Source organism: Pristis pectinata, chromosome 8, assembly GCF_009764475.1.
Source record: "Pristis pectinata isolate sPriPec2 chromosome 8, sPriPec2.1.pri, whole genome shotgun sequence".
Taxonomy (NCBI): domain Eukaryota; kingdom Metazoa; phylum Chordata; class Chondrichthyes; order Rhinopristiformes; family Pristidae; genus Pristis; species Pristis pectinata.
The window spans coordinates 65786636-65800291 of NC_067412.1; the positions used below are offsets into that span (position 1 = coordinate 65786636).

The window sequence follows — 13656 nt, forward strand, 5'->3', positions numbered from 1 at the left end:
TGGACTTTACAGAATCATAGAATCATTACTCACAAGAGGTGGTCATTTCAGCCTGTTGAGTTCATACTGATTCCCTATGGAATGATCCAGTTCATCCCATTTCTCTTTTAATGGGATAAAACTTGATCTATAATTGGATTAATTCATTAGAAAAAAATACAGCAGACCAAGAGTGGGAAATATTTAAGTCTTATTTTGACTCTGAGCGCTATGACACTCAGTCTCCCAGCAGCTTCCCACCATTGCTCAATGAAAGGAACAGAGGAGAGAGATACCGGGTAGATTAGGCTGAAGTCTAGAACAGCAAAGGAAGTTCCACCTTTGCTCTTGGCAGCCTCTCTGTTACCCACTCGTTTGCTTTAATGACCAAAGAATTGTGAGCTGGTCAGTGGATTCTGAGCTAAATGGAATGGGATGATTGAGGGATGTGTGGCTCAAAAACTGACGGAATGCACAGATTCAGTCCTTGCTGGATTGATTCAGTGCATTTGAATTGGATGTTAAATTCTCGTCTAGGTAGGAAAGAAAAGTGTTTTTTTAAAAAAAAATCCCCATAAGCATTGAGGAACATTTGAGATCAAAATATTTCTTTCTTCAGCTGAGTAGTGTAAGGCAAATATGGAGAGCACATGGAGAAGCATCTCCTGGATGCTGGCAACTTCAAGGAAGAGGTCTGGCAGCCAGAAATCTGGAGAGGACTGGCATTGGCCTTGTACGTCCATGGCACTATAATTCTTAGGTTGCCAAAGTACTGGATGTGCAGAATAAAATCTGGTTTAAATGAATTCTTCTTTTGTATTGATGTACACTTTCTCTTTGCATAAGCCAGGGTTAATTATAGACCAAGCAACTTAGCTAGTGGACGGGAGGGAAAGAGAAAGGTAGCAGAGGAGAAAGTAGAGTGGTTGGCAGGAGCCAAGAAGAGGCGCACTGGTGTGACTATTTTTTCATATTCTCTTTGCAATATCACTCTTTTGTTAAGATATTTAATTTTAATTAGCCTACACCAAAAATTGTTAGCCATGGATCTTCCTGGCAATAATTTTGTTGTGGTGTTTCTAATTTACATGAATATGTCTGCCTTTTAAAATTATCTCAAGCCCTAAAGAGAATGTGTTCATTTTCCAGGGTAGCAATGAAAATGTTGAAGCTCTGATACCGAAAGGGGTATCTGAATTGACAAAACAACACTTGCGCTATATCCTGCAGGTAAAACTAATATTTATATGGCAACTGTCAGTTTAAAAAAAGGGAAATCACTCCACTTCTAAGGAGAGTATAATACTGAGGTTCAGTTACCGTAATAAATGTTACCATTCCTATATGGGTGGATATCCCATTTCAATATAATCTTCATAAACTAGAGGCTGACCCTTCCATAATATTACACCATCCCAGAGAAAGCATTTTACTGTATTCCCTCTGCCTTTTGCCTGCTTCAAACTTCTGTGGAAATGTTTTTTTTAGATATACAACTTGTACATAGCTTAAAAATGCATTTCAAGCAACAGGAAAAGCAGTAAATGTCTCAATTTTCTAAACACCTTCAACAAATTGCACTAAAGCACTACAAGGTTTTGTCTCCTGCTGAGTTTTTTTTTAACAAATAAGAGGAAAATTCAAGTGTGGTGCTTTAGCCTGGGGCAAAATTGATAGATGTATACAAGGGGTGCTGATTTGTGAGTAGTGCAGTTTTGCAAGTGCCCAACTTATCTTGATTTTTAAGGTGGAAATTTGGTTTATGTTTTGATTATTATGTTATTGGTGCATAAACTGAGGAGCTTCTATCCTGAGAGCTCGACATTCGGTGGTTCAGGGAATCCTTGAGTTTATGGTGCCTAGTACGCCATTTCCCCTCTGCCTATGCTAATACTTGTTTCTCTGTGGAAGGCCTGATGTCGAGTGTGTCATGTCTGTAGGCTCTTCGATGCCACTGCTCAACAGAGCAAATAACAGAGCTAGAGCTATCAACAAATTGTCCTTTATTGAAGGAACTTAATTCCCAACTAATACTAGTGGCTGGTACAATAATGTATTAAAAGTCATCTCATAATTCTAAAAGGTGCACTCATACTTATAGTGTTTTTAAACAGTTTTTAAACTGTTGGCGTAAGCTTCTGTCTGCAAGCTTTTTCAGCTAGTTGCCCTTGCATTACAACAGAAGACTCCCTACTGAGTCTTGAACGCTGATGTAGAACTGGGTTGTGCTATGGCATGCTGCACTTAGTGTAAGCTGATCATCAGTGTTGGGTTTGAGTTGGCACAAGCAGAGGGTTTGAATTATCATTGCAGGATTTATATCAGTGGAAGTCATTCGTAGAATATTTGTAAACATGTGAATCTCCCCATGAATGCAGTGCAGCAGATGTCACACCTTCAAGAGGAAGTTGTAGAAATTCCAGGTTTGCACAAAACAGGGAGAGAATTTCTGGACTAGGTTTTCAGCTCTTTGTCCTTTACACTTTGAAAATGGGTGTTTCTTGGGTATGTTGCCTCTGCCCCAGATCTTGGGTGGTGAGCTTGTGGCATATTTCTTTTCTTGTTAAAAATCAGCATATCTCTGAACGGAACTGCATGCTTGTACAGAGTTTAAGCAAATTATCCAAAATGTTAAGAGGGTTTTTGGGCTCTGAACATTCCCCACAGACTGGCGAGTTAGAGTTCTCACACACATGTGCACCTGGTGTCTTCAACCCACTGCACTTAGGCACATAAGGTCAAGCTATCTTCATTACCCTTTACTGTTAGAAAAGATAAAAATTAAGTGTTAGAACTACAGAACATCAGCTGTTAATTGCTATTTTCACATCTTTTTTAAATTTGTAATTGAAAACTCCAATAGCTTAAATACAGATATGCCTTGACCCTGTTTGCCACATAGACTGGAAGTGACCAAGCAATTAACAAATGTTCTTTAACATAACTGTCCCCGCATGATTCTGTTTTACTTTGCTCTCACACATATCTTGACTGACAAAGTACAATATTGCATCAGAGACTGAGTGAATCTCAGTGACGTCTCTGATAACTTGTCAGGGCAATCCTGCATTAAATGTACCAGTTCTCTATTAAAGAATTCTCAGAAGCACTGATGTTCACCACTTTTTAAAAAAAAAGCCTCAACACAATAAATGAATAAACTACCAGAATTAATTAACTTTTACTCATGCAAAATGGTTGCAAAAATCCAGTGTGCATAAACTGGGCATTTGAAGAAAATGCTTTGTTACAGTAATGCACTTGAAAATGTAGTTTATTTCCTCTTTTTCTGCCAATTTTCTGCTCTCCCTTTTTTTGCCCTCCTTGATTTGTTGCCTCCATAAGGCAATAGGATCTGTTATAACTATAACATGATTCCTGTGTTTTTTTTCTCCAGTGGATGTCTAAACAGACACTTGTGTTTGTTCAAGCTAACATAAAGTACTTCTCAGACCAGTAAACAACACAGGACCAAGAAGTCTGGCAATTCCTACTTCTCTGATCCAATACTGTATTGGTCAATCACAGTGCATGATCCACTGTCCTGGCAGAGAGAGGTTTTCTGATGACAGCTGTCAATGGAATTTGGGGCTCTTTTTGGTTATATACAGATTTGCAGAATGCTGGATGAACTTGTGCCAAGGGGAGATCCTGAAAAGGTGGCAATGCTCAGTAGGTCAGGTAGCAGCTTTGGAGACATAAACAGAGTTGATCTTTAGTGTTGATGACCTTTCATAAAAATCTGAGGAAAGGAGATCCTGGCTGGAGGTTTCTGAACAGGTTGTTTTCAGGTTACTAGTTCTGTGGTTTCCCCACTTGAATTTGCAATAAATTTTATGCTGTAAGCTCAAGGTTTTACAAAGACAATCTCCAAACCATCATCACTGTTGCCTTGCAGCAATAGATTGAAGAAAAAGTTTTAGTATTATAACTTAATAATTTTGCAGAAGACCCATTAACAGTATCTCATTGTGTTGTTAATTTGCAGTTGTAACAGTGTTTGTTAGCTAATAGTCAGCCATAGGGAAATACTGTTATATCTAATTTATCCATCATTTGTGAGGAGGTCAACAGTCTGGTTTCTGTAGTTTGGTGATAAAACTTGAAGAAACCTGTTCCTTATTCATCAAATAATATGGATAAGGTGGACTGATATTTTGTCCTTTTTTTCAGACAAGGCTTACTGTAGACAAATCCTTGCGACTTCTCTTGGCCACATTCAGCAGCCTACGTGAAGACCTGCTCCATCTGCAAGATGACCTAAGTGTATGTCCAAGAGTTGTAACAATTCTGTTTCTAAAGTCAAGTAGTTGTAATATATAAAGGATTTAAGAATTTAAGTTGGTTCTTAAGCACATCTGGCTGAGAATGATTAATAAAATAGGTTGGCCTGCAAAGACCAAAATTAAATATGTAGAATAACTTTGGTTACACTGTTTGAAAGAAATTAGTTTCATGTATATTCAAATAAAAGTTTCTTTTCCTTCACATTCTAATCTCTTCTTTGGCAACTTGCCTGAAAGGATTAAAATGTGTTAGGTTTCAGTTAAGCAGATGGTCCTTCAATATCCCAGGCTCCCTCTTATCCTCCGGTGAGACTATCCAAAAATCCTTCTCTGTGATTTACTATGTAACCACCAACCATTCCTAAGATGCTTGCTGATAAGACCCTGCTCCCTGTTGACAGCATTTCAATTGATTTTGAATAGATGACTGACTTGCACGCAAATGAGATTAAGATGTAAAATTCACCTGCACCTCAGAGCAAGGGTTTGGCATTCATTTTGCCATTACTGTCCTCCAAATCCTATGCTTAAATATTTAATGCATTTATCAACAGAGCTACATTGTGAGTGCCCCTGTCTGTGTACTGCAAAATAATGGCAGTGTAATATGAAATAATAATAAATGATATGGGGAGTTCCACTTGTCTAATTTTATACGGAAGTCATATTGTGAAATATAACAGGCTGTGCAGCAGAAACTGTTGCTGGAATTTTGTGGGGAAATGTTCTGCACCTAATTACCTGCAATGTTAGCATTTTGAACCAGTCTGAAACTGTGGTCAGCTGATTGCAGTAATTAGTCTATCTGTATTCTGGCATTTGATTCCTTATAGAATGCAGCATGTGAATGTGAACTTGCGTCAGTACCCCACTGATGGCTTGTGGTAGGGTGTATGCTTGATTAACCTTCACTGGGTTAGACCTGATACAGGGATTGCTTCTCACTAATTTCAGTGGAGAGCAATGGCTACAAGGGACTTAGACTCAGACCTTTTTAATTGTTTTGGTGTATTTAGTGTTTCTATGTGTTAGTTATTTTTAAGCTTTGATTAGTTTTTGAATGTTTCTGAATGTCAGAAGCATTCAGATACGATCAATCAAGTTGTTTTGAAGGCAATGACGACTGGTTAAGTCAGAGGTGTGGCTTTGCCTGCTTTCAGTATTTTGCAGCTATTTTGTGAAAAGGGTTTGCTCTGCTCCCCAACCTACCTCACCTCCAACATCCACCTTACATTGCAGAAGGATCTTTGTAACACATTTACCCCAACAATACTTCAATTTACCTGCATGCAGCAAGACCTAGATGATATTCACATAAGGGCTGAGAAGTGGCAAGTAACAATCAATCATGCCACAATCAGGCAATGACCATCTCCAACTAAAGCGAGTCTAACCACCTAATCTTGTCATTCAGTGGCATTACGATTGCCAATCTCCTCACCATCAACATGCTGGAAATCTGAACTGGAAATTCGTCTGGACCAAAATCAATAAAACCATCGGTATAAGAGCAGATCAGAGGCTGGGTATATTGCAGTAAGTGCCTCAACTCCTGACCCCTGAAAGTCTTTCCAATATCTACAATCCACAAATCAGGAGTGTGATGGAATACTCTACTTGCCTGAATGAGTTCAGCTCCAACAATTATTAAGAATTCTTAACACCAACCAAGACAAAGCAGCCCTTTTGATTATCACTCCATCAGCCACCCAAAATGCTCAATCACTTCATCTTCGGCACAGAGTGCCTGCAGTGTGTACCGTTCATAGAATGCACTGCAGTTACACACCTAAGCTACTCTAACAGCACCTCCCAAACCCATGACATCTATCACCAAGAAGGACAAGAGCAACAGGTGCATATGAACACCCTCCTCCTTACTGGTTCCTTTCCAAGTTACACACTATCTTGACTTGAAAGGATATCACCTGTCCTTTGTTGCTGGGTCTAAATCCCAGAAGTCTCTGCTCAACAGCAGTGTGGGGCTATCTTCAGCAGAAGAAGTACGGTGGTTTAAGAAGATCACTCCACCACCACCATGTCAGTGGCAGTTAGGAACAGGCAATAAATGCTGGTCTTGTCAGCTTTGCCCAGATCCTCTCAAAATGAATGTTAAAACCCCTGGATAGTGACAGGTAATGCATACAGCAAACAGATATTCAGATTCAGTAGCATAATAGAAATACTTGAGCACATGTTGGAGTGTGAATATTCTTACATCTCCCCATTATTGGTCTTGGCTTGTGGTCCATAAATATCATCGTGGCTTGGATTTGTAATACTTCTGCAAAGTTCTGTAATATTCCACCCTACATTACTTTCCTCTTTGACAGTATTGTTTGGTTGATTTCAATCATGAGCAAGAAGTTCTGATGTATTGCAACATTTCCACATGCTACACGATACTTCTCAACCAAAAATCAAGCACTAGAAGGAATTAGCAACCTTAGACATGTACCACATGCCATTGTAAATTATGGTCCTCTGCATATGGCATACTTGCGTATGGTGGTCACCGGATATGCAACAGGGTCATTGGTCAGCATTGTGACCTACCACTAAAGAGCTCCCACCGTGGCAGGAGACTGACTTTAAAGTTAATGCTTCCCATGTGACTTTGCTAGTAGGCCACAAATTCAATGCAGTATCATGTAGAAGTCCAAGCTATTGCAATATTAGAACATGAGTCCTGCACATATGAAACTTGCTTCATTGCAATCCCCATTCTTACTGAGCATGTGCAAACATGGAAGAATTTTTAAGTCTTTTTGTTAGTGAAAGCAAGGCTAGCATTCAGTTGATAATAAAAAAAATCATTCTGCTTTTCTATTTTTGTTTAGTAATGCAAATTTTATTGGAAGTAGAACTATAAATGCCAGATTTTAATTAATATATCCCCTCCTTTAATTTCTACAGAGACTTGCCACAGACAAGGAGATGCTGGAAAGAGACTTGGGTTTTAAGTCGCAGCAGGTAACAGAATATTTACAGCTCTTGGAGTCGGTACGAGAGAACAACCGACAGCTGCAGGTAAAGTAGTGGCACACTGGTTGTGATTGTAGCACTCACTTCTCATTATTAAATGGAATGGGGAATTCTAAAATGGTAGCTGATGATTAATGGGCAGCACAGTGGTGCAGCAGGTAAGTCTGTTGCTCACAGCTCCAGTGACCCAGGTCCTGTTCTGACTTCTGTGTGGAGTTTGCATGTTCTCCCTGTGACCACACAGGTTTCCTGCGGTACCCTGGTTTCTGCACAAGTCCTAATGGTATACTGATTTTAAGATATTTGGTTAATATAAATTACGCTTACTATAGGTGAGTGGTAAAAGACTTGATGGGCATGTGAAAGAGAATGGGTTACAGGGAAGTAAGGGGGTGAATGGGATGGTTGGGATTGCTTGAGAAACTTCTGGTCAAATGGTCTTTTATGTCATAAAAATATGAAATAACTGTCATTTTATAGGTCTTGATTCATTCCCTCTTTACTTTTTATTACTCTTAAAGTTTTTTAAAATTTCATTACATAGAATTAAGGCCATGATATAGTGCAGGGAGTTGTAGGTAGAGTTGAAGGTGCGAAGACAAAGGTGGAACTGATTGCTGCTGAATGCTGTTAATATGGTATTTTATGCAGTAAACAAAATACAACATCAAATGCAAAATTATCCCCCATAATACTCCTTTGGAAATCAAGTAATATTACTACTTATCCATTCTGCATATTGATCGTCTATCACCTATGTATGTGCAGTAAAAATAGCATATAATATGCAGTCAGTGCGGATATTTAAATTGTAGTGTGATGGTAGTAGTGCACACTTGATGTCACCAGCTGTTTTACTGGAAATGTTGACTTACAAAAATAGTAGCACTGCAAAACTTTGTTCAAGTATGTTAATGGTTTTGATGCTAATGTCAGACAAAGTAAACCCCCTAAAGTGATTACTTTCTGTATTTTATATATTGGTCTATATCAAATTTTATTAAAGCATTGTGGTGTGCCATGAATCTTTTACTACAGGGTAGAGGCATCAGTAACCGATATTTCTATATATCAAGCAAAACCTGCTATGGAGTCTGTTTCTAGCATTTAGTTTATACGTATAATTTATGACTTATGACATACTGACCTCAGTATTTGAATGACTTGTAAAATATCATTTATTTATCCAGTGCATCTTGCAATAGAATAATGATAACTTCTGGAAAATATTCTTGTTATAAAGAGTGGGAATGCATTTCTTTTCCATCCTTGCTAAGAAATATAAAACCTCATTGTTAGATTATTCAGCATTCAGTAAGTCAACTCTGCTATAAAAATCACTTTTACACTCTATCGCTGGTACAAAGTGACTGCAGTGTGTACCATCCACAAAGTGCACTGCAGTTACTCACCTAGGCCACTCTAACAGCATCTCCAAATGTGTGACCTCTACCACCTAGAAGGATAAGGCCAGCAGGAGCATGGGAACACCACTGCCTGCAGGTTCCCCTCCAAATTGCACACTATCCTGACTTGAAATTATATGACCAGCCCTTTATTACTGGGTCTAAATCCTAGAAGCACAACAGCATTATAGGAGTAACCTCAGTAGAAGAACTGCAATAGTTGAGGAAGATACCTTCCGACCATCATGTCAGTGGCAGTTAGGAGTATGTAACAAATGCTGGCTTTTGGTGACAAGAATGCTGGGTACTTTCAATGGTGTCATAAAGTGCTTATTTTAACACACACAACCAAGTCAATGATTTTCACATGAATATCATAGGTGTATTAAAATTTATTGTGCATAATTTGATAATTACAGTGTGATTTGTTAGATTAGTTGACAATGTGCTGTATTACAAAACTGTGTGGAGAAATTAGATAGAAGAATGGAAAGGAATCTGTAAAGGGCATAACCCTCCTTGTGACTTCCTTTTGATTTAGAGTTCCATAAAAGAGAGTGGTTCAAGCAACCGATCTCTTGAGGATTTGATCTTAACTCTGAGGAACTCAGAGGCAGATAAGGAATTCCGCGTGAAAGAGTTGGAATGCAGCAAAAGAGCTCTGGAACAAGAAAATGAGTTACTTCGGCAGCAGGTAAGGACAAAGACTTTACCTCTATGCAACCAAAGATGTAAATACTTTTCCAGTAAACCAGAAAGAATAAAACCTCTTTCCGTTGCACTGAATCCATTAATTGACCTGATCATTGCCTAAAGGTACATCTGCTCTGTCTTGCGCACGGTGGTTCTGGGTATTATACATTTTAAGTAAATTATAATTTAAAAAATGTGAAAGGTCAGAATTTGATGGGAGTGGTAGGCCAACCTCCTGCTACCACGAGTAAATCCTCCTGGTGAGAACTTGCTGAATGAGCAGTGCATCACCTTTTGAACACTGAAATTACTTAAAATCCAGATAAGCCATGCCCCAGGCTGAACAGTTTGTTAAGCAACTTGGATGCACGAGACATTCAAAAATAATTAAAACATTTTAAAGCACTCAAATGCTTGAATTAAATATATCTAAATTTCAATTAATGGTAGATCTATCGCATAACTGACATTCAATGGTATTATCATCACTGAGTCCCCATCCTTGGGGTCATTATTGACAAGAAACTCAACTGCTACCTAAACACGGTGGCTACAATAGCAGATCAAAGGTTGGGTATTCAGTGGAGAGCAACTCACCTCCTGAGACCCCAAAGCCTTTCATTTGTTTGTAAAGCAGAAGTGTGATGGAATACTTCACACTTGCCTAAAAGCTCAAAATCATCCAACCCAAAGTAGCCTGTAAACATTCATTTGCTCCATCACTGATGTACCATGACTGCAGTGCGTACCAAATCAAAATGTACTGTAGTTAGTTACCAAAGCTGTTCTGACAGTAATTCTTACTCACAACCTCTATCACCAAGAGGAATTTGGGAGGCTACCACCTCCAGGTTAACAAGTGATACACCATCCTGACTTGGAAATATTCTGCTGTTCCTTCATTATCACTGGGTCTAAACCCAGGAACTCCCCATCCACCAGCATTGTGGGAGTGCCTTCACCAGAAGGTCAGCAGCAGTTCAAAGTGGCTCACCACCACCACCTCAAGGGCAATGTACGGTGGTCTTCCCCGGATGCCAGTATCTCTCTGTTGAAATAAATTATATCTCTAAATCTGTGTCAGGTCTAACAGCGATCAGATTAAGTAGATATATTTCTCAGTATAGTTGCTGGCAAACTGCAGGAAGTTGTGGTCTAAAATGGTCTTGTGCCAGGGCCCAAATGGGATGATAGGAGCAAAGCCCTGTTCAGGACTTGCTTATGTACTCTTATGCAAGAGTGCCAATTTCCTGATGGCTGCATGGAGTAATCCAACAGTTACACACGGAGCAGTTGGCATTTCCCATGAAAATCAGGGCCATAATCTTTTACTATTTTTACAAATAGATTTATATTGAGATAGCATCCAAGGATAAGTGTAGCCCACTACAACCTCTTGGGAAGCAAGGCTCCACAATGAGAAAAGAGGAAGTGAGCAAAATATGGAAGGCTGTTCATTAGAGACAAATTGCCACCTTCCCAATTTTACTGAATTTTCTTTTTAAGTGTTGTTGCCATTTGTTGACAGAATAAAATTGGGAATGCACTGTGGGATTAAGGCATGTTGAGGATTCTATAATGATCAATTAGCAGATCTCTGTAAAATTAACAAACACATTTATTGTCTATTTTCATTACTCAAATTGACAAATCAGATTCATTATGTACATTAAATTTCTAAAGATTAGAGCACTATTCCATTAAAATTAGACTGTGGATTAATATGCTTATCAATAGAAGTTGATTAAACTTTCAGTCATATATTTTGGCTGCAGTAAGGTGGTGATTTCTTCTGGTCCCTTCATTTGTTGTTAAATTAAATGAACGACTTAGAATAGCAGATTTTAACACTGTTCTCCCCATCTCCCAAGACCCTTGGGAAGGAACACCTGATATTTCATTATGAAAAAACTGTTAATGACATTTTCATCTTTGGGAGGTTAGTTTTGTCTCATAAAATAGTAATATTTTTTCATCTCATTAATAAACCAGTGTCAGTTTTGATGTTAACACCCATTCCTATGCTGTAAGGATTATAACTCAATTACTTTACAAATGTTCTACATGTTAGATCATTTCACACATGTTGTAAAGTGTGATTGGCATTTCATGATTATTGGTAGAGTCATATAGCATAGAAACAGGCCCTTTGGCCCACTAGTTGGATTCTTCATTGGAATATACAGTTTTGTTTGTCATTTGTTGCACAAGTCCATCCAAATCTGCCCAGTGTTCAGAACTTGATTGGGTTATGGCAGAGAACAAGGCAACATGATCACTTGTACAGAAACCTAGCCTGGCCCAATCCTATATAAATCAATGCCAGAGCACATACTTTCTATCATCAGAGAGATTTTTTAGAATTTTGCAGCAACTCCTCAGGGCAAATTGGAGATCTTTCCCTGTGCCTTATGGTTTAAATAAAGACTATTTTATGCCAAACAGCTGTATTTCTATAATTAAAAAATGTACAATTTCATTATTCCCTGATACTCCATGATTCTGATTAGCTCTGGCTTCATTTTATGGTTTAGTAACACCAGTAAAATTATTTGCCCCACTGAAAATTAGCACAAAATCCTATTAAGGAAATAACAATGTATCCGAAATAGCAAATTCTAATTTGTGGATTTTCTGCAGCTAAAATACTTTGATGCATTAGTTATTTTTGTGGCAAATGCAAAAGGCTATATACAGGTATTCTCCTCGTGGTGTAGCTTAGCCACAAATGGCTGAAAATGAGCCCAGAATTCTGTAGAGATTTGTTTTCATCTTTATCACTATGAAAATCTTGGGTAATAATGGATCATTTATGTGATTGGATTTTTTTCTTTTGAGAGAATCTTTTTATGTGAGCAGTCAGGTAACCTGTTGCAGGATTATGATGTTAACCAATGAGTATTGCATGCACAAAGTATAGTGGTGAAGAATACAGTCAGGCTTCTTTGATATTTAATGATTTGACTTGAACCTTTTCAAATCACCACACAACAATGATACCAACCATGTTTTCACACTGACAATATTATTTGCTATTTACAGCTAATCAAGAGCCCATCGAGTCCATCCTTCGCTTCAGTATTTAATACAGAAATTTCAAATAATTACTATGAAATGGTCAATCAACTCCGTGAAGAAAAGGACAAAGAGATCAGTGCTTTGAGGGTATGGAACTTCTTTTCATGATGTTGGCCCATGTTGGAAATTGTAAAATGTTACCACATAGTAGGAGGTAGTTGTGCCTGGGTTGACGGGAAGATCTATCCAATGAGTCTCACTCCAATGTTCTTGCCATGTAGTCTGTATTTTTAGGTAACTTCTAACTTTAAAAAAAAATTGGATATAAAATTGAAAAGTTACTATTGAATTTGATTCTCCCATTGTTGTGAGTAGTGTATTTAAATAAATTATTTTAATTGAAAATCAACATCAAGGTCAAAGAATTCACAAGCCAATTAAAGCGTGGGTAGTCAATTAATACAAAGTTATCTGAAAACCAGTAACTATTTCCTTCCAAAGGATGAGGGAGTTCAGTTGTGTGGATAGAATAGAGAAGCTGTGGTGGTTCTCCTTGGAACAGCGAAGGTTGTGGGGAAGTTCAGTGGAGGTATTTTAAATCTTGCAGGATATAAGTTAAATGAAGAAACTCTTTCCACTGACAGGGAGGTCAAGAACTTGGGGGAATAGACAGGAGAACCAAAGGTGAAATGGGGATTTTATTTTGCGCAACAAATGGTTTGGCTTTGGAATGCACTGTCAAAATGGGTGATGGGGGAGACAAATTCAGTTGGTGGAAGGTGGGGCTAGATGGGTATCTGAAGGGACAGAAGTTGTAGTTACTATTACATCAAGCCAGTTAGACTCAAAGAACTGAATGGCCACCTTTGCTGTAACCATTTTGTGAAAGGATGAAATTAATGAGCTAGAATTTCTGTTGAACAACAGGCAATGGCTGACTGTTGACTTCTATTTTGAAAGATAAAGACTTTCCAAATGTGGTTCTCCCAGCAGGAACTTGCTACTCTGCGAGTTCTTTTAGTCCAACACCTTTAGAGGGGAAAAGTACTAGAATCTGTAATTGAGTGAGAGATTTGAGCTGAGTATATAGAGCCAACATGGATGTATTAAGGATATGTCACATCTAACAAACATGTTTAAATTTTTTCAGGAAATGACATAGACAAGCAAAGGTCATACAGACTTCCAAAGAAATCCAATAAATTTCCAAGCAAGAGATTTAGCTAAGAATAAAGCTCAGGAAATTGAAGTTGAATTCTTATCAACCAATACATGTATTTCATTATTAG

General features: G+C 38.2%; 1 protein-coding gene across 1 annotated transcript in view; it reads left to right on the top strand.

The window, feature by feature from the left end:
* pof1b (POF1B actin binding protein) overlaps nt 1-13656 on the top strand; it is a 73903-nt gene that overhangs the window by 49840 nt on the left and 10407 nt on the right. Inside the window, exons 8-12 of the mRNA XM_052021348.1 lie at nt 1129-1209; nt 4153-4245; nt 7182-7295; nt 9198-9350; nt 12392-12514. Coding sequence (XP_051877308.1) covers nt 1129-1209; nt 4153-4245; nt 7182-7295; nt 9198-9350; nt 12392-12514 — 564 coding nt within the window. The remainder of the gene's footprint in view (nt 1-1128; nt 1210-4152; nt 4246-7181; nt 7296-9197; nt 9351-12391; nt 12515-13656) is intronic.